At 47.0% G+C, this 20,970-nt stretch overlaps 8 protein-coding genes across 8 annotated transcripts in view; 5 read left to right on the forward strand and 3 right to left on the reverse strand.

Moving 5' to 3' along the window:
* The window catches only part of F4822DRAFT_85637 (uncharacterized protein), a 1,200-nt gene extending 357 nt beyond the window's left edge, over positions 1-843 (forward strand). Inside the window, exons 2-4 of the mRNA XM_051464085.1 lie at positions 188-346; positions 405-530; positions 586-843. Of these exons, the coding sequence (XP_051309476.1) occupies positions 188-346; positions 405-530; positions 586-784 (484 nt within the window). The 3' untranslated portion in view covers positions 785-843. The remainder of the gene's footprint in view (positions 1-187; positions 347-404; positions 531-585) is intronic.
* A 59-nt stretch (positions 844-902) lies between these two features.
* Positions 903-2,958, reverse strand: F4822DRAFT_434818 (amidase; the record flags this gene model as incomplete). The annotated part of the gene is made up of 8 exons (XM_051462071.1): positions 903-1,457; positions 1,515-1,874; positions 1,932-2,126; positions 2,193-2,457; positions 2,516-2,523; positions 2,574-2,595; positions 2,653-2,780; positions 2,869-2,958. The coding sequence occupies 8 exons, from the start codon at positions 2,956-2,958 to the stop codon at positions 903-905; spliced, it is 1,623 nt and encodes a 540-aa protein (XP_051309477.1).
* Positions 2,959-4,171: 1,213 nt separating this feature from the next.
* On the forward strand, positions 4,172-6,855 carry F4822DRAFT_85390 (FAD binding domain-containing protein). Its single transcript, XM_051464082.1, has 4 exons — positions 4,172-4,560; positions 4,752-5,206; positions 5,263-6,294; positions 6,365-6,855. The coding sequence occupies exons 1-4, from the start codon at positions 4,394-4,396 to the stop codon at positions 6,658-6,660; spliced, it is 1,950 nt and encodes a 649-aa protein (XP_051309478.1). The 5' UTR covers positions 4,172-4,393; the 3' UTR covers positions 6,661-6,855.
* On the reverse strand, positions 6,676-10,530 carry F4822DRAFT_85600 (fungal-specific transcription factor domain-containing protein). Its single transcript, XM_051464084.1, has 5 exons — positions 9,781-10,530; positions 8,640-9,710; positions 8,518-8,577; positions 8,200-8,461; positions 6,676-8,139 (listed from the first exon to the last, which is right to left on the reverse strand). Exons 1-5 carry the CDS (start codon positions 9,965-9,967, stop codon positions 7,050-7,052), a joined length of 2,670 nt encoding a protein of 889 aa, XP_051309479.1. The 5' UTR covers positions 9,968-10,530; the 3' UTR covers positions 6,676-7,049.
* On the forward strand, positions 10,304-12,677 carry F4822DRAFT_421501 (FAD/NAD(P)-binding domain-containing protein). The gene is made up of 4 exons (XM_051459802.1): positions 10,304-10,712; positions 10,833-10,963; positions 11,015-11,933; positions 12,033-12,677. The coding sequence occupies exons 2-4, from the start codon at positions 10,898-10,900 to the stop codon at positions 12,452-12,454; spliced, it is 1,407 nt and encodes a 468-aa protein (XP_051309480.1). The 5' UTR covers positions 10,304-10,712; positions 10,833-10,897; the 3' UTR covers positions 12,455-12,677.
* Positions 12,678-12,955: 278 nt separating this feature from the next.
* Positions 12,956-17,532, forward strand: F4822DRAFT_421502 (Molybdopterin-binding domain of aldehyde dehydrogenase-domain-containing protein). Its single transcript, XM_051459803.1, has 6 exons — positions 12,956-13,658; positions 13,795-14,030; positions 14,098-14,242; positions 14,299-14,796; positions 14,854-15,613; positions 15,662-17,532. Exons 1-6 carry the CDS (start codon positions 13,461-13,463, stop codon positions 17,143-17,145), a joined length of 3,321 nt encoding a protein of 1,106 aa, XP_051309481.1. The 5' UTR covers positions 12,956-13,460; the 3' UTR covers positions 17,146-17,532.
* On the forward strand, positions 17,242-18,592 carry F4822DRAFT_85842 (molybdopterin binding aldehyde oxidase/xanthine dehydrogenase). Its single transcript, XM_051464088.1, has 2 exons — positions 17,242-17,859; positions 17,908-18,592. The coding sequence occupies exons 1-2, from the start codon at positions 17,338-17,340 to the stop codon at positions 18,439-18,441; spliced, it is 1,056 nt and encodes a 351-aa protein (XP_051309482.1). The 5' UTR covers positions 17,242-17,337; the 3' UTR covers positions 18,442-18,592.
* Positions 18,324-20,394, reverse strand: F4822DRAFT_85916 (uncharacterized protein). The gene has a single exon (XM_051464089.1). It carries the CDS (start codon positions 20,268-20,270, stop codon positions 18,744-18,746), a length of 1,527 nt encoding a protein of 508 aa, XP_051309483.1. The 5' UTR covers positions 20,271-20,394; the 3' UTR covers positions 18,324-18,743.
* Between the last annotated feature and the right edge of the window lie 576 nt (positions 20,395-20,970).

A 20,970-nucleotide genomic window follows, 5' to 3' on the forward strand; every position in this document is an offset into this window, starting at 1 on the left:
TGGTTCCCAGAACACACTTAACATAAATATATCGCTTGTGGCGACGGCTAACATTATTCCCATTTTTCCATTTTTTTTTTTTTTTTTTTTTTTTGCCCCCCCCCCCCCCCCCCCCCAACAACAAAAATGCATTATGAACGATGCGTAAGGGCGTATTATCTACGCGAACGTTACTAACACACATCAGGATCGACTATTCGAAGAAAGCCGAAGAATGGATGAAACCATTAGTTCAGGGGCAGCCGACGGGGATGGTAGAAATCCCAGGTTCATGGTATATAGATGACCTGCCACCTATGATGTTCATGAAAAACTCGGCCAATTCGCATGGTTGGGTGAACCCAAGGTTTGTGGAAGAATTCAACATGACTGTTGACAGTGGCGGTGCCTAACTATCAGCGTAGGGACGTTGAAGATATCTGGCGCGATCATTTTGATTATTTTTACCGCGAGTACGACGAATTCATCTTCCCAATGACGATCCACCCCGACGTCTCGGGGCGACCACATGTGCTTCTCATGCATGAAAGGTAAGGTGCTGGTCTATCTTCAATGTTCTCATGACGATGCTTACTGTGATTATAGATTGATTGAACATATAAATAAGCATGAGGGAGTGGAATGGATGACATTCGCTGAAGTAAATCCCCTGCTAACCCCAGTCTATCTGCAATTGCTGACCCCCTTAAAGATGTGTGACTATTTTAAGAGTAAGAACAAACCCCCCGAGGGCGCCATGATGCCTGCGGCTGCGGGAGAGATTCTCAAAAAGTCAAGCGAGTAGATTGGCCATTGAAGCTAAGAGGTATAACACTTTGAAAATGACGAACAAATTACGTGGAGTATGATATTTATTAGTCCTCAGCCGAGAGCTTCTAGCATAGCGACTGCGCAGATACTTTCTAAGCAATGTTGGTTTGCTGAAGTAATTCATCGATAACGGTACCAATCGCCAGTATTTTCTCTTCCTCCAGTCTTCTCCCTACAATTTGCACGCCAACTGGTAGGCCAAGTTCGATCATCTTCTCCTTATGTCGTGTCCATAGTCCAGAATTCCACCCATCCAATACATTCCTTGGTGCATAGTTCCACGGCGCTTCATTATCGGCAGATGTAGCTTTACCCGCTGGGATTATTAAAGCTGAATAGTCCAGCACATTCCATATTTTTGTGTATCCTACCCATCGACACGAACGATGAGGCACAGAGGTATGAGGCATGGTTGGCATTATTATAACATCAACCGGTGCCCCTGTCCGGGGGGATATGAGTCCATTCCACTTGTTGAGGTATTCCTGTTGAAGTACCAACTTGCGCTTGTTCAGCTGCCAGTAATCGTACACGGAAATGGGTTGACCTTTGTTAATTAATACTTCCACGTGGGGGAGGAAAGGTTCACCCCCCGCGAGGACATCGCGGCGAATGTCTTCGCCACCGTCAACAGTGTAGAATTCATCCTGGGCAAAAAATTAGGTACCAAGATATATAAAGTGGAACGATCCGAAGTAACATACCATGACCTGAATACACTCAGCGTGAAGGTCGGCATTCCATTCGACAATGTCATGACCGGCTGCTTGAAGCTTTTCCACCACTGATAGTAGCACTCTATTAATAGGTGGGTGCGGTCGGACTACCCCGTCATCAATAAGCAAGCCGATAGTCAGGGGCTTAGCCTTAAATTCCTGGAAAATCTCGTCTCTCCACGATAAAGGTACACATCGAGCATCGCGTTCCCAGGGCTTTATTTGGATCAGCTCTTTCATAACTAAGGTCAATGACGGCAGATTTCGTGCTAGTGGCCCTACAGCCGAGGGGACGTGTTCTTGGCCTTCCGTTGATACTGGTGCGCCATGGTACGGAAGGCGCGAATTCTACAACAAGTCGTTGTTAGACTGGCAATTATCTCACTAGATGGTCGAAGCTCCTACGCTTGGTTTTAATCCATATAAACCCATCATATGGGCAGGCATTCGAATACTACCACCAAGATCTGTCCCCCAACCAATGAGACTACCATGAAGGGCTAAGAGTGCTGCCTCGCCCCCAGTTGAGCCTCCAGGAGTATAATCACTGCATAGTGGATTCGTGGTAAGTCCCCAAAGAGGATTTTCAGTTTCGCACCACTACTTCCCATGATTAGACATGTCACTACCCCTAACTTCAAAATCGAGATCGAGATTGATCCTTACCATTATGCTTTGAGGAAGATTGGTTTTAGCCAATACAACGGCACCAAGCTTCTTGAGCATATCGACTAGGACGGCATCCTCGGTTGCGGGGTTGAATGTGCGACCAACGTATCCGAGTGTACTATCATAGCCCTTTACATTGAATTGATCCTTTATAGTGATGGGAACGCCATGTAATGGTCCAATGACATTCCCATGCTTTATTCTATAATTATCGAGCTCACGGGCGCGTTGCAAAGCGTCTTGGAAGAGGATTTCGGTGAAACTACTTCAATGATTAGTCACATATTGGGAAATCTACCCAGATAGTGTAGACAGCTGACCAATTTGTCTATTTCATTGTCAGCTATTGCCTGATAAGGAGAAAACGGTCGGTCTTACTTGATTATGTGCTGCAATAGCCCTATTTTGAAGATTAGTTTAATGAACATGATCACCAATTGTCGCCTGAACAATGAACAAGTCGCTACTAAACTTGTGAATGTATGCTCGGGTTACAGCTTCTGACTTTAGTTCGCCCGAGGATATGCGACCGACCAGTGTTGTGATATCATCAATGTCTACCACGCTGAGGTCGAGTTCTCGAAGCTATTATTTCGATGAAACTCAGCAACTCCCCCAAAATGCCACTCCAACTACAGATCGCTATTGCGAAATGCATCTTCATATCACGTACGTTATCATCTGAAGCGATAGCCAATGCTTGTGCTTGAGGTTCGCGCTTCGAGCGGACCTTGTCCTGCCATGTGTTTGGAGTGTCCACCATCGTGAGATAGACCCCTTGTTTCATACAGATCGATCAGGAGAGAATACTAAGACGATTAATATGCAAGGGAGTTTCTTTAATCCACCGAAACATAGCATATTAATACCTGATAGGTGCCATAATAAGAAACTCCATTAACAACATGTTGTTTCTAATTATGAACATGAACATTTTTCAGGGACTTCGCTTCGGCCCAGTCGGTTTCATTAGCGGGGTAAACCGCCCACGATACGTTTCGATAAGACTTCTAATCTGTATATACCGAAATAGGTATAAGGGGCTTTGCTTGGCTTACCCCATTAGGATTTACCTGATCCAACTTATCTACTTGTGCTGAAATAATAGTTGGAGGTATCCGGTTTAGGAATTACTGCATATACCTGTAGATATACGTATAAGTGGGTTTATATGTAGGCTTGTACTTTAATGTAGGTATCAAGAAAGATAAAGTGGTGTGATATCTGACAAGGATCTTCAAATGTTCATATGGGGGGGGAGTGGGAGAGTTTGTCAGACTAGGCAGGCATGCTACATACCTAGGTAATTATATGTATATGCCTTCCTACATAACGTAAGGCGAAAAATGGGAAGAATGGGGTGAGGGGCAAAAAAAAAGAAGAAGGAACGAAGAGACAAGAAAAGGAATTAAAAAAAAACATGTCAGGGGTGACACACAGTCTAGAACAACTCGAAACAACCCACACTTTTCTTTCCCACACAAGCCAGACCAGCCGGACCAGCCCACACTCCTACATCCATTCATCACCCAGTCACAGCCTCTCAAGCCCCCGACCTAAGCACCGGAGTGGTTCGAGAATGGCGTTAAACCACCTGACAATGGTCTGAGCACAGTGCGACGACCTTGCTTAGAAACCTGTACATAACATAGTCTAAGCAGACGCAAGTAGACGCAAGTAGGCCGCTCGCAGATGTTCATTCGCTCCAAACCACTTAGACGGAACGTTGTTCGCCGGTGATACACAGTTTCCATTCTACTGAGATTCTACTGAGACGAGTCGAGAGTCCCGACCAGAGAATAGGCAGGACAGGTCCCTCAAACCTCGATTCGCCATTTCGCATTCCCCATTCCCCATCTTCTCAAATCATTAACCAACCAGTCAATCGGTCAATCAACCGATCGAAAGAAAAAAAAAAAACCAATTCATCCTCAATCGGGTCAGCCATTAACGAACCACCACCACTATACCACCACTACTACCTCACTACCTCACTAATTACTACCACCACTATTACCACTGGTCCCTCCCCAGGTGCTGACCTGTTACCTTTCTTTTACCACCTAAAACAAGCCACCACCACCTTACTATTGTTTTTTTTTTGTGTTCTGTTTTAGAGCGAAAGAGAGGGCAAACCAAAAAAAAGGGTTCGACGTACTTGCATGCTTTAGAATCGTCTCGGGCTTTCCATCGGCGTCATGATTGTAGATGAGATTAACGGTGTGCGACAAAACGGCAACACCAATGGCGACACTAATGGCGACCTCAACGGTCATGGTCCGGCTAAGCGCCGTGAAACCAACGGATCACGATACACTTCTGAGGTCTGCGTCGTCGGAGCCGGCCCGGCTGGCTTAATGTTGGCGTAAGTTGATTTTTCTTTTCTTGTTTTTATTTTTCTCATTTCTATTTTTCCTTTTTTTATATCAAATTCTTTTATGAGCATTATTTGTGAAAGTAAAATTTAGGAGGCTTTTTTCCCACTGAATATCACTATTATCCCCATCATCTTTGCATATTCAATCTAGCATTTACGCTTACATCCAAACCATGCAGTGTTCTTCTGGCTAGATTCGGCATCAGTGTCGAGATCATAGATGAACGAGCAGACCAAACACAAGCTGGTCGTGCTGATGGGTTGCAACCTAAGACGATAGAGACTCTGCGCCAACTCAGACTCTCAGATAGTCTTCTTCAGAAAGGTGCTAAAGTGTATGACATATGCTTCTGGGAAGCTACTGCAAACCGTCGCTTGAGGCGGCTGGGCCGCGAGATTCATTATCCCGCGCTAGTGGTCGATCTTCTCGATGATTATATTCTCCTTGTCCATCAGGGAGTTGTAGAAGGAGTTTTTATAGAGGATCTCAGAAAGCGTGGTATCGAAGTAAAGCGAAGCCACCAGTTCCAAACCTTCAAGCAGAAAGAAGATGAGGCTGGTTTATTAGAGGTGGAGAGTAAGACCACGACCACAGGCGAAAAGGAGACGACATTAACCAAGTACATAGTGGGATGTGAGTTATCATCTCTTTTTACACTTTTCAGATAACCCCTTAGCTAATTCGACTAGGTGATGGCGCCCGATCCAAGGTACGAAATTGCATACCGGATACATATTCGGTAGGCAAGTCACATGAATCTGTATGGGCTGTGCTTGATGGAGAGCTTATCTCGGATTTCCCGGATCTCTGGTCTAAGACGGTGGTCTACAGCGAGGTGCACGGATCTATTCTCATTGTCCCGCGGGAACGGGGCACCACTCGATTCTACGTTGAAATAAAACCGGATACCGAGACCGGTAACCTGCGAGAACTCGGCCAAGAATTCGTTATGAAGCGTGCCAAGCAAATCTTGGCACCGTACTCGGTGGAATGGCGTACCGTAGAATGGTTCGGTAATTATCAGATTGGCCAACGGATAGCAAACAAGTTCACCAACCCACACCTACAAGCATTCATTGCCGGAGACGCGAGTCATACGCATTCGCCGAAGGCTGCGCAGGGAATGAACACGAGTATGCACGACAGCTGGAACCTCGCCTGGAAGTTGAACCTTGCCTCAAGGGGTCTAGCAAAGCCTGTTCTACTTGAATCATATGAGATGGAACGCAGGAAGATTGCTCACGATCTCATCAACTTTGACTACGAACACGCTAACAAGATGGCTGGTGGTGATGCTAAAGCTCTTGCTGAGAACTTCCGCACGAATGTACGATTCATCTCGGGTGTTGGTGTCGAGTATGATCATAACGTACTTAACCACCCATCCAAACGCAGCGGGGGCGAGCTGAGGCCAGGCTGTCTCGTACCCCCCGCCAAGGTAACTCGATATATCGATGCGAATCCGATTGATGTCCAACTTGATATCCCCATGCTGGGACAGTTTAGGGTGTATTTCTTCGTGCCGGATATTCATAACAGCATGCCTTTCCTCCAGACATTCTGTAATGGATTGACGAAGCAGGACTCATTGTTTAGGAAACTGAGTCAAGCCGCGGCAACAAGTTATGCGGAAAAACCGCGCACCCCAACGGCTGAGGATGTCTACACGCGCGCCGAGAGGTATACGACCGTCAGTGAACTTACGACGTTTGCTCTCATTAGTAAGTAAACCCCCTTCATCTCGTTTACACGTATGCGTTAGGTATTAAGTGTGACTAACCCCCAACGCAGCGACAATGGACAAAGCTAGAGTTGAGATCCAAGATCTCCCCCCTCTCTTTGCTCGAAGCGCTTGGACGTTTTACTTAGACAACGTACCATACCTAGATACCCGCAGACAGACATGTACGAGCAAATGGGTCGGGACATTACAGAAGGACGAAGTTGCTATCGTAATTCTACGACCTGATGGTTACGTAGGGTCAGTTAGTAGGTGGGATTCGTTAGGTGTTAATGCTGGTGCAACTTCAGCCGAGTGGCTTAATTCGTACTATGATGGGTTTCTTAAAGTTCCCGATGGAAGGTAATAATTAAGTAGAGAGTAGGTACGTATGATCGGAATGGGAAGCGGCATATTTGCATGGCGAAGCCTGGGTTTCTTTATCACCATTTACGGATGTTGTACGGTATACTTTACACCTGGTAGCTCATCTGCGGGATACATGTCATCTCAATTTACATGTTCATTTTTCTTGGATTAGTCACTACTGGACTTCCTATAATGCATTCCCAGCCAAGGCGACTGAGTTACGCGCTACCTAGTCTAGATAGATTTCCTCATCCACGATATCAGCTATCTCACATTCAACACATATAAAAGGGGCCAATTCTTCGCCCTTAGTTGGGTAAATGACTCGTTCCACAGCTCTTGGTTAGGGGTCCAGACCTTTGGGGGCCAACCGATTCCGACAGTGATTTAAGCAGCGGCATCATCAAATTGACCTATTAATCTCCACGGTACCAGGCCTTTGAGTACCGTAACACCGGCGTGGACTATTCCCCAGCGTACTTTACTAAGTGTCTCAGCCATAACCCATACTAACCCGCCCGTGCGCTTTAATCCCTGCATTTCGGATAAGCCCCCGATGCCTGCCTCGACCATCAAATCCACTATCTCACGCATCTCTGCCTGAGCGTCCCAAACGAGTTCACTATCATGGTCGGGGCCGGCACCGAGCGCTCTCGCACCGGTATGGTGAAAGGTCCATATTGTTAAGGTGGCTAGATACAAGCACCACGGCACGTGGAATAGGCCCATAGAATCAAAGTCGGCGAAGTTTTGGGATGCGCTCTGTAGCAGCTGGGCCGCATGCCAAGCCGCTGACGCCGCGTCGTCAGACTCGCCTACATTCTGCACAGCGTGATTCGCCGCCCATCGCTTGACGACTTTCTCCGATCGTATGAAGTCAGATCGCTGGACTGAGCGGCCTAGGATGTGTCGCGCGCCCGCGAATATCTGGACATCGAGAAATTCCGAGTGTAATAGCACGTGGGCAGCGTGGTAAACGGCTACGTATGCGGTCTGCCAGACGTCGAGCTCGACCTTTGCATTCTCAGGTATGGCACCGCTGTTCATCTCGCTAAATGTGAGATCAGAAACGCGGAGACAGAACGCGTCGAAATCCGCCTTCCATGCCCGATATGCAGTCCCAAGACGATAATGCCAGCGTCCGCCCTGTGAGGAAATAACACCAAGACTTGTTTGGTCCCGCCTTCGCATATCCCAATATATGGACATTAAACCATGGAAAATAATAATTCTCGATAGGCCGTTGACGTGGGAAACCCGGTATCCCTCATGCGTAATGTAGGATTTCAGCGCCATGAGGTACATCGGCTCGGGAGCGGTGGAGAGCGAGAGGCGCGCCCATTCGGCGGCTGTGGGCGCCTCCCATAATACCTGATTACAAGGCAGAGGTAGCCTAAGTTCGAAGGCGGACATGCATAGAGACTGGCAGAACAGAACGGCGTGCTGGGTGTCCCACATGAAACATAGAAGTGCCAACCTATCGAACAATCTTAGTAAATTCCCTATATTATCTTTATGACCGACATTGTAGACATACCTTTTCTTCTCTTCGGCCTCCACCCATTGCCTCCAAGTACAATTGTCTATCGAATCACCTTTATCACTATTTCCGTAAGGCCTAATTGGTCGAACCGATTGGCAATCAGATCGCCTGATCAGATTTATCAACATCCCATGGAAGAGGTGGCTCATATCATGCTGTTTCTGGCCCGCTCGGCTCTTGCCGAAGCATTCGACTAACAGGATTGTCTGGAGCATCCAAAGGTCCGGTTTGGGGTTGAAGCTCGCGTGAGAAAATACTACAAGGCGTTAATATCGGTAACGGAAGTGGAAATAAAAAGTTGATGCTACTCACTTGCTGGGCGGATCACATCATGTATGCAGACAGCAAGTTGATGCGCTTCTTTCTCTGAATCTGCAATAGGGGTTAGAGATAGACGCCTGGGAACACAAGGGGATAATGGCAAATTAACTAACAGGTTGCTCCAAGTAAAATCATGGACAGTAATAGGAGTGATTCCTTTTGATCTGGCTCGAAAGTGACCGCATGAATCAACGGGTATGCCGTGTTGAATCTTGTGAAGTATAAATCGCAATACAATTGTAACGAGGCATGAGATAAGAGCGGGTGGCTAATATCCAGAAGAGAACCATTAGGGGCCAACGGCCTCGCGCTTTTAATGCTTTCTAGTATCTGAGTATATGTGAACTCATTTATAAGCGGTAGGTGATCTAGCGGCTGGAGTGTGGCTAGAGGACGTTCAAATTCCGCCTCAAGGGTACTTCCGGTATCCTCAGGGGTAACGCGCTTTTCTGGCGGGGAAACACTGATCATAGCTCCCTCTGAGATACTGGAGCTCGTATCATTTTGAGAACCTGTCCGAGGGCTCACGTGGTCTTGTGAGGTCATCGAGGCTAATGGGCTCTCGGTAGTGCTACTATCGTATTGTCTCACTTCCAACGAGGAGTTGGCTCGGGCCAGACACGTAGGATTAGTCTGTTGCATGTCGCAAGAATACGAGGCCAAGGTTGTAGAGGGAACGTAAGGGGGCTGCGAGAAGGCAGTGCCAGGGAAATTACTATCTAGACTAAACAGCCAGTCATAATTCACCTGTGTTGTATATGGCATATTAAAAGAACTGGCAGTATCCGGCTGAAAAACGTCATCATAGTTCATATCGAGAAAGGGGGATGGTGCGATAACCCGAGGTCGAGATGCTTCTGGAGGTATCCAATACTCGCTAGTGTCAAGTTGGCTCGCCGACAATGAGTACTCTGGCAAGATACTCTGATCATCGACTAATACTGGATTTGTTGGGTCGTTGTCGCTCAAGGGGTCTGAATTGTGAGATGACACAGGAGGTGAGATCGGTCCTTCTACTAACGGCGCTCCCAGACTGGCATTACCAAAGGATGGATAGTCTATAGGTTTCTTCTGAACAATTCGCCCGTCGTGGTCCTTCCACATGCGTTTCCGCGTATTTAGGGTACCGATACCGTCACCTCCAGCTTCTTCATCCTTTTGTTTATGCCGGCTTAGATGTCTCTCTACACTACCACGTCAGCCTTTACGAGTCTAGTGTGGGAATATACAGCTACGAGGCCAATGAAGTCTTACCGAGAAGATCCTGTCGCTTGAAATGGGCCCGACATCGTGGGCAAGTTGCATCCCCATCGCTATGGTTCTTCTGATGACGATGAAGATGCTCAGACCGCGAGAACGATTTCCCGCAGCCGTCGTAAGTACAAGCGAACAGCCGCTTGGTACCGTCACTACTTGAAATCTTACGCTTAGGTCGCTGCATCTTGGCGGGAACCACAATAACGCATTAAATCTCATTCACCACTTTCAAAAGGTCTCGAATCGAGCTTCTCGAAGGATGGACGACCCCCATTCTCTCACAGAGAGCAACAACGAGGAATTGAAATGAGGGGGGGAGTGAGAGTCGCATAGCCGATTGCACCGTGTACTTAATTCTTCGATCTCTGGGGCTCTGGTTAAGGCACTTTGCTAAGGTCAGTTAGAGCATATTAATGCTTCCAAATGGGAGTAGCATAATCCCATGGTACCATCCGAATTACGATACCGAATTCACTTTTGGGTAGTTAGTAATCCAATTGCATTTTTCGGTAATCGAAGCGGGCGGGCGCACGGTAACTCTGCCTCCTCCTCTCTGTTGTGTATGCTATGTTTCCCCCACTCTTGCTATCTTTTGGGCGTTACGTATTAATGACAAGAGTGGGATGATCATTGGCGAAATAATTCTACCGTGTTGGTTGGAGATAAGCCGGCATGCCAGCGTGCCGCTATAGCCATGTACTCTCGTAATATGGAGTACTCAATTAAGTTGTCAATTACTTACCCAAGTAGGTAGGAAGACAGATGAAACTGTATAATATGTACCTAGTCATGTTACCTCCCACCTAATACACGTAGGAATGCATATGTGTCGTGATAGCGGCCGCCAGCCAGCCACCCAGCCAATATGTACTACTCCAGCTCAAGCCACCAAGGGAAAAAGCAAATTCATAGGTACAGCCTACTTTAAGGTAGTCATTTATCACCTCCTAAAAAGAAAAATACCTCTGTTCTCATGTTTTCATTAGGTACGAAAATATGATTCTATTTCTTCAATAACATCTTCGACGGCCTTACTTACCACTACGTAGATTCTCATCCTCCTTGTGCTTGATCTGTCGAATTTCCACGACTACATCAGATATTACTTTCATAAATGTCTTCTAGATCACCCCCTAAGGTATGGGAAAAGGTCGAGAGAGATCCTTCAAGTCGGCTACATGTAAGTAAAATTGAAGCAATCTAAGGCGGAAGGATGTTGAAGTTTCCTCAGGTCGTTATCGTTGGGGCTGGACTCGGTGGTCTCGGCGCTGCTATTGCGATACTTCTCGTAGGGCATGATGTCACAGTGCTCGAGAGCGCATCCGAGATTGGAGAAATAGGTGCCGGGATTCAAGTCTTGCCTAATTCATCAAGGATATTAATATCCTGGGGGTTAGAAGACAAGATGGCCAAGTATGCCACAATGCCCCGTTATTCCAATATGATCGGCTGGAAGGGGAATCATTTGTCAAGGATGGACCTTCATGCCTATGGGAAGGCTTTAGGGACGCCCTTCTGGGATTTTCATCGCGCCAATTTACATCGTTGTCTTCTAGACAGAGCCATCGAACTTGGTGCCAAACTTCACGTCAAATCAAGAGTCCAAGCGATTGAGTATGCCCAAGATAAGTTGACTGCAACTGCCCGATTGAGCGATGGGAGGGCCATGTCTGCAGACCTAATTGTTGGGGCAGACGGTATCTCGTCGCAGCTACGAGAAGTCTTACTCGGTAAACCGGATCCTCCCGTGCCCACTGGAGACCTAGCATATAGGCTGCTCATTGATGCTAAGGATATGTTGGCAGACCCTGAACTGCGACACTTTATCCAGGACCCTCAGGTCAACTACTGGATAGGACCCGATGCACATGCCGTCAATTATGTCCTCAGGGGCGGGGAGTTATTCAATATGGTTTTATTGGTCCCGGATGATATGCCCGCAACTTCCATGACCGTAGATGGGAATGTAGAAGAGATGCAAGCCTTATACGAGGGTTGGGACCCTAAAATAGGTAAAATCTTGAATCTCTGTCAATCTGTTCAGAAGTGGAAGCTTTGTATCCGCCCTACTCTAGAGAAATGGACTCACGAATCGGGAACATTCACTTTACTAGGAGATGCTGTTCACGCAACACTTCCATATCTCGCCAGTAAGTTAGCCAACTTAAAATGCCCAATACACTCTTTTGGCGATACCTTGCCTTTACATCCCAATCCTATCCAGCTTATTGGCTAATACTTTACACCAGGTGGCTGTGGCATGGCTTTAGAGGATGGAGCAGCCTTAGGTCTCTGCTTAGCGAAGATAACCAACAAATCTCGTGAGCAGAAACTGCAAGCACTTAGAGTGTATGAAGAATGTCGAAAAGAGAGAACCGAGAGGGTAGTCGACAGGGGTAACTACCAACAGTACTTGTACCATGTTCACGATGGCAAGGAGCAGAGAGAAAGAGACAAAAGGTTCAAAATGTTCGGGGAGATTGACGAATTATTATTGAATAATCCTGAGTTTATTGCACGGCCGAGACTAGAATCGGGTGATGACCCCTTGCCTTGGAGGTACTACGGCGTTGGAGGTTGGTTGTTGGCATACGATCTTGAGAAGGATGTAGAACTTAGATGGGAACAGGCCCAACAGACCCAACAAGGCACGACACGCTCACGTCTGTAGTTTAACGGAGTCCATCCATAAGAGCGTAGCATCTATGTAGATTTAATTAATTTTGGGGGGCACCTTGCCGAAATCCACGGTAATCCTTGGTATCTATCTTGTGGTCTCTGACGGAAACTCGCTCACAAGAAACAAGCGGTAGCTAGAATAATCGTTATGATTTATTTTTTAAATTTATATACCTAGGTACTGAATATATAGGGTGTGGTTCACTCTATTTCTATTGACTAGGCAACGTGGATGGCCATTTTCTCCTTTTTGGATTATAATATATAAAATTGCCTCTGTAGGATAATACAGTGACGGACTAATTATTAGTAAGTCCCTGGAAAGTCACTATAAATGTACCCTATGTCCGCATATTATAGGGGTACCTGAACGCTATCCCACTCTTGCTAGCGGGTAATAGTGGGGGCGGGGTTACCTTAAATGCGCTAAGGTTTCGTTCCCGCATACTGGAAATGGCAAGCAGTACTCCGTATGAGAAACTCTCGGAAGGAGGCTACGTAGGGGGTACATTAACTCCCCGTAGTATACATGAATGACGAACTTAGCTTACCAATACGAATACCCATCTCTGCAGTTAGAAAGCCAGATAATATTTAGTTTACATCTAGGGTACCAAGGTTCATTTAAAGACACCAATTATAATAATCATGATCTCGATATCTGACCAAAGTGGGGATGTAGATGTAGATATGCAAATGTAGAGATGTAATGCTACCAACTTGAAATGACTCCAATGACTATCAACCGCATATCGCATCGAACTTGATATTCGCCGTCCACGTGCTTTCGGCTTGCATGGCGGCTTTAATTTCTTATCGACAGCTCTTTCTAGTCAACCTCAAACTTAAATCAGCTCCAAACTTAAACGTGCATGTATGTAATGTAATAAACTCGAACCAGGCAAATAACCTCGCCAAGAAATACTTCCAGTTCACACAAACTTCCAGCCCCATGGTCAGCTTGGATTTTAACCCCTTATCTTAAACTTCGTGAAACAATGGCAGCAGCAGGGATACTTCCGAAGCCGCCTATAGCTCTACCGATACCTGAATCCCGACCCACTGCCGCTCCGTCCGCTGCCGAGGCTCTCACGCCTTTAATCCAATCGACCTATAGAACCTCCGAATTACGTTTCTTCGTAAATGGGCGTCGCGTTACCGTCGCAAACCCGAACCCTGACTGGGTTCTCCTCGACGTATGTAACATCTAATTCTTCTTAGCTCTTTCTCATTCGAAATCCGTGATTTCAAGTTATCACCCCCTCCCCTAAAGCTTTCGCCTAGATAAACTAAACAAGCAAAACGAATAAATATTGACTCACATTCTCGCAGTGGATTCGTGCTCAGAGCAACTTGAAAGGGACCAAACTTGGTTGTGGTGAAGGTGGATGTGGTGCTTGTACTGTGGTACTCCAAACCGCCGAAAAGGGGAAACGATTAAGGCATGTCGCGGTAAATGCTTGCCTCTTCCCACTTGTCGGTGTCGACGGGAAGAGTTTAATCACTATCGAGGGCTTGGGAACAGTCGCTCGCCCACATCCTCTCCAAGAAAGGGTAGCTAAGATGCAGTAAGTCGCTATACTGTCCTATTTCCTACCAATTTCTCTTGACACCAATGCTCAACGTCGGACACAGTGGCTCCCAGTGCGGCTTTTGCACCCCTGGAATAGTTATGAGCTTATACGCGCTCATCAGAAACTCGTATCAGGAGGGGAAATTCCACCTCTCAGCCTCCGATGTTGAAATGCAAGGGCATCTAGATGGAAATCTATGTAGATGCGTATGCGTATGCTCCTGTGGCCACTGTGGAACACAACTAACACTTGAGTTATCTAGACCGGATATAAACCAATCCTTGAGGCGGCTAAGACGTTCATCGTGGAAGACTTGAAAGGAGACCTAGTTGAGGAGTCTAGCTCTTCCCCTCTAACTGTGGATAGTTTCACCAATGATGCCCTCCAAAATTCAACGAACGAAGAAGTATGCAGTACCCAGGGAGGCTCATGTGGCCGTCCGGGTGGGTGTTGTCGTGACTCATCTACATCGTCGTCCAGGAGTAGTGTTGGTAGATTATCATCTCAGGGTTCCGATACTACACGAGCCACCTCTGCCGACTCGGCCAAGAACACAAGCGCCTCACTTAAGTCATTCATCCCATACGATGCTACAGCAGAGTTGATATTCCCCCCGGCCCTCTGGAAATACGAGCGACAGCCTATTTGTTTCGGAAACGAGAGGAAGGTTTGGTTCAGGCCTACAACGCTTGAACAGTTAATCGAATTGAAGGACGCCTGGCCCTCGGCCAAAATCATAGGTGGTGCTAGCGAGACACAGGTATTCAGAAACAGCTAGGAACAGCAGCCGCTATAAACCGCGCTAACATGGTATTAGATCGAGGTTCGTTTTAAGAAGTCAGAGTATCGAGTATGCATCTACGCATCAGATATTGAAGAACTTAGTAACTTTGAGGCCCCCCAGAGCCATGTTAATTTCAGCGCCCTCTCGGAAGTCTCTATTCCTGGCAATATGCCGCTGACGAAAGTGGAAGAATTGTGCTCTATGTTGCTCCTAAAGATTGGTGCAAGGGCAAGTGCACTCGAAGCGCTTCGTAAACAACTTAGGTATTTCGCAGGCCGTCAGATACGGAATGTTGCGAGCTTGGCTGGGAACTTGGCAACAGCGAGCCCCATCTCGGACGCGGCTCCGGCTCTTCTAGCAGCGGTATCCACGATCACGATAAGAACTATGAAAGAGGGCTCATATGACATACCATTATCAACCTTTTTCGTGAAATATCGAACAACTCAACTTCCTAGTGACGGAGTGATCACGCACATAAAGATCCCATTACCGCCGCCAGAGGCGTTAGAAGTAACGAAGGCGTATAAACAAGCTAAGAGGAAAGATGACGACATCGCGATTGTGACGGCGGGCTTCCGAATACGCACGGATCAAAAGGGTTTCGTCCAACAGGCGACTTTCGCTTTTGGTGGCATGGCACCAACTACGATAGTTGCAAAGACAGCACAGAAGGCCGTACTAGGAAAACAGTGGTCAGATAATGACACCCGTGAAGAGGTAATAGGCGCTCTTCTAAAGGACTTTGACTTGCCATTCGGTGTACCTGGAGGGATGGCTCAATATAGGAAAAGTTAGTTTCCGTATAACGTGCTGAAGTTTTTGCTTACTGATTCAATAGCCCTGACGTTATCTTTGTTCTTTCGTTTTTGGCACGAGAGCAACACAGAATTGGGCCTGAGTACCGCTGGGGGTGATACTGTCGGAGAAATACATCGCGGAATATCCACTGGCACTCGTGATCACTTTGCTACTTCAGGTACCAAGGTCGTAGGTAGAGAGATTCCGCATCTCTCCGCTCTAAAGCATTGCACCGGCGAGGCCGAATATGTTGACGATATGCCGCAGCAGAGTAATGAGTTATACTGTGCCCTTGTCCTATCAACGAAAGCGCACGCCAAGATCCTCGCAGTCGACTGGAGCATTGCGCTCGAAATGCCAGGAGTGATCGGTTATCTCGACAAAGACAGTGTACCGCAAGGAAGTAATGACTGGGGCCCAATCCGAATAGATGAACCCTTATTTGCAGTAGACGAGGTTTACTCACATGGTCAGACAATAGGCCTAGTATACGCCGAGACAGCTTTACAAGCCGCTGCTGCCGCTGCAAAGGTTCAAGTGACATATGAAGTACTACCAGCCATACTCACCATAGACCAAGCAATCAAGGCCGAGAGTTATTTCGAACACGGGAAGCAATTGAAGAAAGGAGCTGCGATTCAGGGACCTCTGGATGGCGTATTCGCCAAATGTGACCATATCTTTGAGGGTACAACAAAATTAGGGGGTCAAGAACATTTCTATTTGGAGACGAATGCCGCACTAGCGATTCCTCATATCGAAGATGGTACGATGGAAGTGTATGCTTCGACGCAGAATTTAATGGAGAACCAGGTTTTCGTCGCGCAGGTTCTCGGCGTACCTATGAGTCGAGTTAACATGAGGGTCCGACGTCTTGGCGGCGCTTATGGTGGAAAGGAGTCGAGGAGTACCCCTATAGCGTGTTTAGTTGCTATCGCCGCCAAGAAGGAGCGTCGTCCTATGAGGATTATGTTGAATCGCGATGAAGATATCATGATCAGCGGACAGAGGCATCCGATGCAATGCAGATGGAAGATCGGCACGGATACCAACGGCATTATCCAATGCCTTGACGCGGACATCTATAATAACGCGGGATATTCCTTAGATATGTCTGGTGCCGTTATGGACCGGGCTTGCACCCATATCGACAATTGTTACAACATCCCACATGCCTGGATACGTGGATGGCTCTGCAAGACGAATACCGTGTCGAACACAGCTTTCCGTGGATTTGGGGGTCCACAAGCCATGTATTTCACCGAGTCCTATATGAGTGTCATTGCTGAGCATCTCCAAATTAACGTCGACGAGCTGCGAGTTAGAAATTTATATAAGCAAGGTGATTTGACACCGTTCTTGCAGCCGATTGATGTCGATTTCCATATCCCGACCATGCTCGAACAATTAAGCGCCAATGCGGATTATGAGAATAGGAGGGAAGGAGTTAAATTGTTTAACTCGCGGAACCGGTATAGAAAACGAGGAATCTGCAAAATCCCGACCAAGTTTGGGCTCAGGTAAGTTGCTTCGTTATCGCCTTTTTAGGCAGAAGGTTGACCTTATGCGCTTCAGCTTCGCTACCGCGCTCCATCTCAACCAGGCCGGTGCCTACATAAGGATTTATGAAGGTAGGCATTTCCTTGAGTTTTATACGTGTCTGGAAACCTTGATAGAGTCTATCAAGTATTTTAAACCTACCAAATTCCCTTTCAGATGCTAGTTGCTTTGATCCCATCTAATCCGCTAATTCCGTTTCTTATAGATGGCAGCATGCTGCTTCATACTGGCGGCGTCGAAATGGGCCAAGGTTTATACACTAAGATGTGTCAGGTTGCGGCTGAGGAGCTCGGCGTAAGCGTTGATCAAATATTTAGCAAAGACTCACAAACCGACCAAGTCGCCAACCCATCTCCCACTGCCGCATCGTCGGGGAGTGATCTCAACGGCATGGCTGTCAAAAACGCCTGCGATCAACTCAATGAGCGTTTAGCGCCTTACAGGAAGCAATTTGGACCTGACGCTCCGATGTCAGTGATTGCCCACGCCGCGTATCGGGATCGGGTCAATCTTGCCGCGAACGGTTTCTGGAAGATGCCTCGAATAGGATACAAATGGGGCAACTACAAGGATCCGCTTCCGATGTACTATTATTTCACTCAGGGTGTTGCTATCACCGAGGTCGAATTAGATGTCCTCACAGGGGATCACACCGTGCTGAGGACTGATATTATGATGGTAAGTAACACTCAGCAACACAGAAGAGCCCATCTGATGGTATAATAGGATGTCGGTCGTTCCATCAACCCGTCTATAGACTATGGTCAGATTGAAGGAGCATTCGTCCAAGGACAAGGTTTATTCACGATGGAGGAGTCGTTATGGACTAGGGAGGGCGAACTCTTCACTAGAGGCCCTGGGACGTATAAGATACCAGGTAAAACCAGCGGAATCTGCACCGTTCCAACACTAGGCACTAACGTAAGGATAGGATTCTCCGATATTCCGCAGGTATTTAATGTATCCATGTTGAGGCATGATTCGAGCGGGAATGCCATTAGCTGGAAGCATCTGCGCTCTATCCAAAGTAGTAAGGGCGTTGGAGAGCCGCCGCTTTTCTTAGGCTCTACGGTATTCTTCGCCCTCAGAGAGGCAGTGAAGGCCGCAAGGGAAATGAATGGCGTGATAAAGCCATTGATCCTCAATGCTCCGGCGACCCCTGAAAAATTGCGTTTGGCCGTCGGCGATGAGCTCGTTGAAAGGGCCGCTGTAGCCCCCAAAGACGGAGAAACGAACTTCTTCGTTCGTATCGAAGAATGAATCAAAGCACTGATGGGAGCTGCCCGTGTAGAACGCCTCTTTATGTTATCACTAAGCCGTATCAGTGAGGAGAACAGGGATCCGGGTAAACTCCAATTTTTGAGGATATCGCGACTCGGCAATTTTTAATTAATGAAGCATCTCGAAATCATACTTGTAGTAAGCATAGACAGATTCGTTCAACAGGGGTACGATATGCGATGAATAAGACACGGTTAGGCTGGCGTCAAATGTGTACACTTTGCTGAAACATCGCGTTAATAAGCCTGCTGCCTCAAATCGAGACGAAACGTCGTAATTTTTTATCGATCTGAGCACATGGATTTTCGAAGAAACCCAGTGAAACTTTCGAAAACTGCGTATTCGTTGCCCTGTAGCCAACGTACCACAACCGTACACCGGTTCTCAATACTCCCTAAATCCTTCAAGGGTTGAATAGCCACCGAGAAACCGAATGCGCATTCTTCGTGACTCTTTTGTTGGGCGAGAGGATGGCTATGAACGGGTTGCCCATTGCCCGTGCGCCTAATTATCTGTTCCCTTGCTCTTTGCCTTCGATAAGCTCGGCCCCATACATTGCCATCTACGAAGCCTAAGCCACTAGACGGCGGCTGGTCCCAAGTCCACGAAACCAAGTCGAGATTTTCAATCGTATCACGGAGCATTTTCTCGATATGCTGTGGCGGTGCATACCATGTGCCAATAGTGACCTCAGTAAGACAAGGTAAGAGCTTCTTCCCGGCTGAAGGTTCACAGCCTCTGCTTGCTGAAAGACTTGGCCGGCGACTCTCAAAGCTCCACCCGACAGCCCAACGACGAGTCTTTTTTCCCTGGATAAATGCAGTTACGGCATAGTTATCTACGCCGTGTTGTTTTAAAATGTTGACGATCATCTCTAGACTTGACTGTTTCCCTAGCATGGAAGTATACCACTGCACTCTCCGCCTCAGAACCAAAGACTCGTCAATTATTCGGCGAACAAAACCAACCTCACCTCCCGCACAGACCATTTCGATAGGCGCACCTGTACATGCACTATTCGGGGGTCGGGATTTCTGTTTGGCTAAATCTGCTAGTTCCATCTCGGACGTATAGAAGGGTGGATTGACCATGGCAAAGTCGATGGTCTCGAGACCGAGCTCATCTAGGGGGATGAGGCAATCCTCGAGGACCCGATCAACCACACGTATCCGTGTTTGTAAACCGTTAAGCTCAACATTTTTGCGTGCACAGGCCAGGGACTTCGCGTCTACATCGGTGGCGATGAACGACCACGACGGTCGTTGGGCACAACCTAGAAGAGGGTAGATGAGGTTTGCGCCTGTTCCTATGTCTAAACCAGTTACTGGCTGAGCTGGGTTGCCACGGTCTAGATATGAGGGTGAGGACGAATCAAGAAGGTCCTTCAGCCAAAGAATATAATTATGCCGATTGGGTACAGGAGGACAGAGACGATCCGTAGGTAGGTCAATCAGCAAACCAAAATTGAGCCGAAGGAGAGTCTTGGTAAGCTGCATAACAGACTTGGGATTGGTGAAGTCAAGATGTGAGCCGCGGTCTAATACAGCATTTAATTCTGGATCATGCCGCCCAAGAAGACCGAAGTCAAGCTCCTCCGTATAAAGTGTTTTATAATAATCGTCATCTCGAGGGAACGGCAGCTTCGGGTTAAACTTCGTGTCTGGGGTATTGTATTCAGTAGTCGCCGAAGGTGCATGATGACCCATGGTGGTAGCATTTTTACTAGTCCCTCTCATCTCAGGACCATCTCCATCATGTTTCCGTTTTGTACCATGATCGACAGTTTTTCTCCATCCTGACATGCCCATCTCGTCTTTCTGTCCTGGGAAAACCGACGCATGCTGTTATTAACCAGATACAATTGTATAACGAACGGGTGGCGCAATTTGTAATAAAGGCGGAGGAGGTGAATAGCAAACCATAATTGTGAATAAAAAACTAGGGGTTGAAGGTAGTAGAAGCAAGTTAAAATCAGGCACTAAAAAAGGTACGTCTGGGAGAAAGCACGTGACAATCACATCCCATTCACCAATCCATAGGTACGTACCCAAGTACCATTTTAAGCAGCACTGAGATGACAATTTCAACCGATTTATCAATGGCAATTTGATTTTGTGATATCGGAGAACGTTGTGAAATAAAGTAATAAGCGCAATTCAGATGCCTTATAATAACAGCAATAATAATACTACAAGTTTTCGCAAAGCCATATGCCACCCATTCAACTATAGCAACTAGGTATTATTACCTAGAGCAAGGCCCTCCCGCAATACATAAAGAAAATCCAGATAGTCCTCATTCCTTTTTTAGAGGTGTGCTTCCCTCCTAGATATTTTCCACGTACAGTAACTACTACCTGTTTTGAGAGTACACCACCCGTTCTGGAGATAGGAGACATGAGCTCCGTGGGGGAAATAACAAACACAATTCCCTTAGTAGACCATCGACTAGGTCTCGTCACATTATCACAACTCTGCCTTTCATTACCATCACCACGAGATAGTCGGA

This window comes from Hypoxylon trugodes (genome assembly GCF_022578975.1).
Source record: "Hypoxylon trugodes strain CBS 135444 unplaced genomic scaffold F4822scaffold_11, whole genome shotgun sequence".
Taxonomy (NCBI): Eukaryota; Fungi; Ascomycota; class Sordariomycetes; order Xylariales; family Hypoxylaceae; genus Hypoxylon; species Hypoxylon trugodes.

Coding starts and splice junctions, on each gene's coding strand:
- F4822DRAFT_85600 (XM_051464084.1), bottom strand. CDS start 9,967: ATGCAGCGACCTAAGCGTAAGATTTCAAGTAGTGACGGTACCAAGCGG. Junction 8,578..8,639: donor GATTTTACTTGGAGCAACCT/GTTAGTTAATTT, acceptor CCCCTATTGCAG/ATTCAGAGAAAGAAGCGCAT. Junction 8,140..8,199: donor GAGGCCGAAGAGAAGAAAAG/GTATGTCTACAA, acceptor ATTGTTCGATAG/GTTGGCACTTCTATGTTTCA.
- F4822DRAFT_421502 (XM_051459803.1), top strand. CDS start 13,461: ATGGCAGCAGCAGGGATACTTCCGAAGCCGCCTATAGCTCTACCGATA. Junction 14,031..14,097: donor GAAAGGGTAGCTAAGATGCA/GTAAGTCGCTAT, acceptor CGTCGGACACAG/TGGCTCCCAGTGCGGCTTTT. Junction 14,797..14,853: donor GTGGTGCTAGCGAGACACAG/GTATTCAGAAAC, acceptor ACATGGTATTAG/ATCGAGGTTCGTTTTAAGAA.
- F4822DRAFT_85916 (XM_051464089.1), bottom strand. CDS start 20,270: ATGGGCATGTCAGGATGGAGAAAAACTGTCGATCATGGTACAAAACGG.
- F4822DRAFT_85842 (XM_051464088.1), top strand. CDS start 17,338: ATGCTAGTTGCTTTGATCCCATCTAATCCGCTAATTCCGTTTCTTATA. Junction 17,860..17,907: donor TGAGGACTGATATTATGATG/GTAAGTAACACT, acceptor ATGGTATAATAG/GATGTCGGTCGTTCCATCAA.
- F4822DRAFT_85390 (XM_051464082.1), top strand. CDS start 4,394: ATGATTGTAGATGAGATTAACGGTGTGCGACAAAACGGCAACACCAAT. Junction 4,561..4,751: donor CCGGCTGGCTTAATGTTGGC/GTAAGTTGATTT, acceptor CAAACCATGCAG/TGTTCTTCTGGCTAGATTCG. Junction 5,207..5,262: donor AACCAAGTACATAGTGGGAT/GTGAGTTATCAT, acceptor TAATTCGACTAG/GTGATGGCGCCCGATCCAAG.
- F4822DRAFT_421501 (XM_051459802.1), top strand. CDS start 10,898: ATGTCTTCTAGATCACCCCCTAAGGTATGGGAAAAGGTCGAGAGAGAT. Junction 10,964..11,014: donor ATCCTTCAAGTCGGCTACAT/GTAAGTAAAATT, acceptor AAGTTTCCTCAG/GTCGTTATCGTTGGGGCTGG. Junction 11,934..12,032: donor AACACTTCCATATCTCGCCA/GTAAGTTAGCCA, acceptor ACTTTACACCAG/GTGGCTGTGGCATGGCTTTA.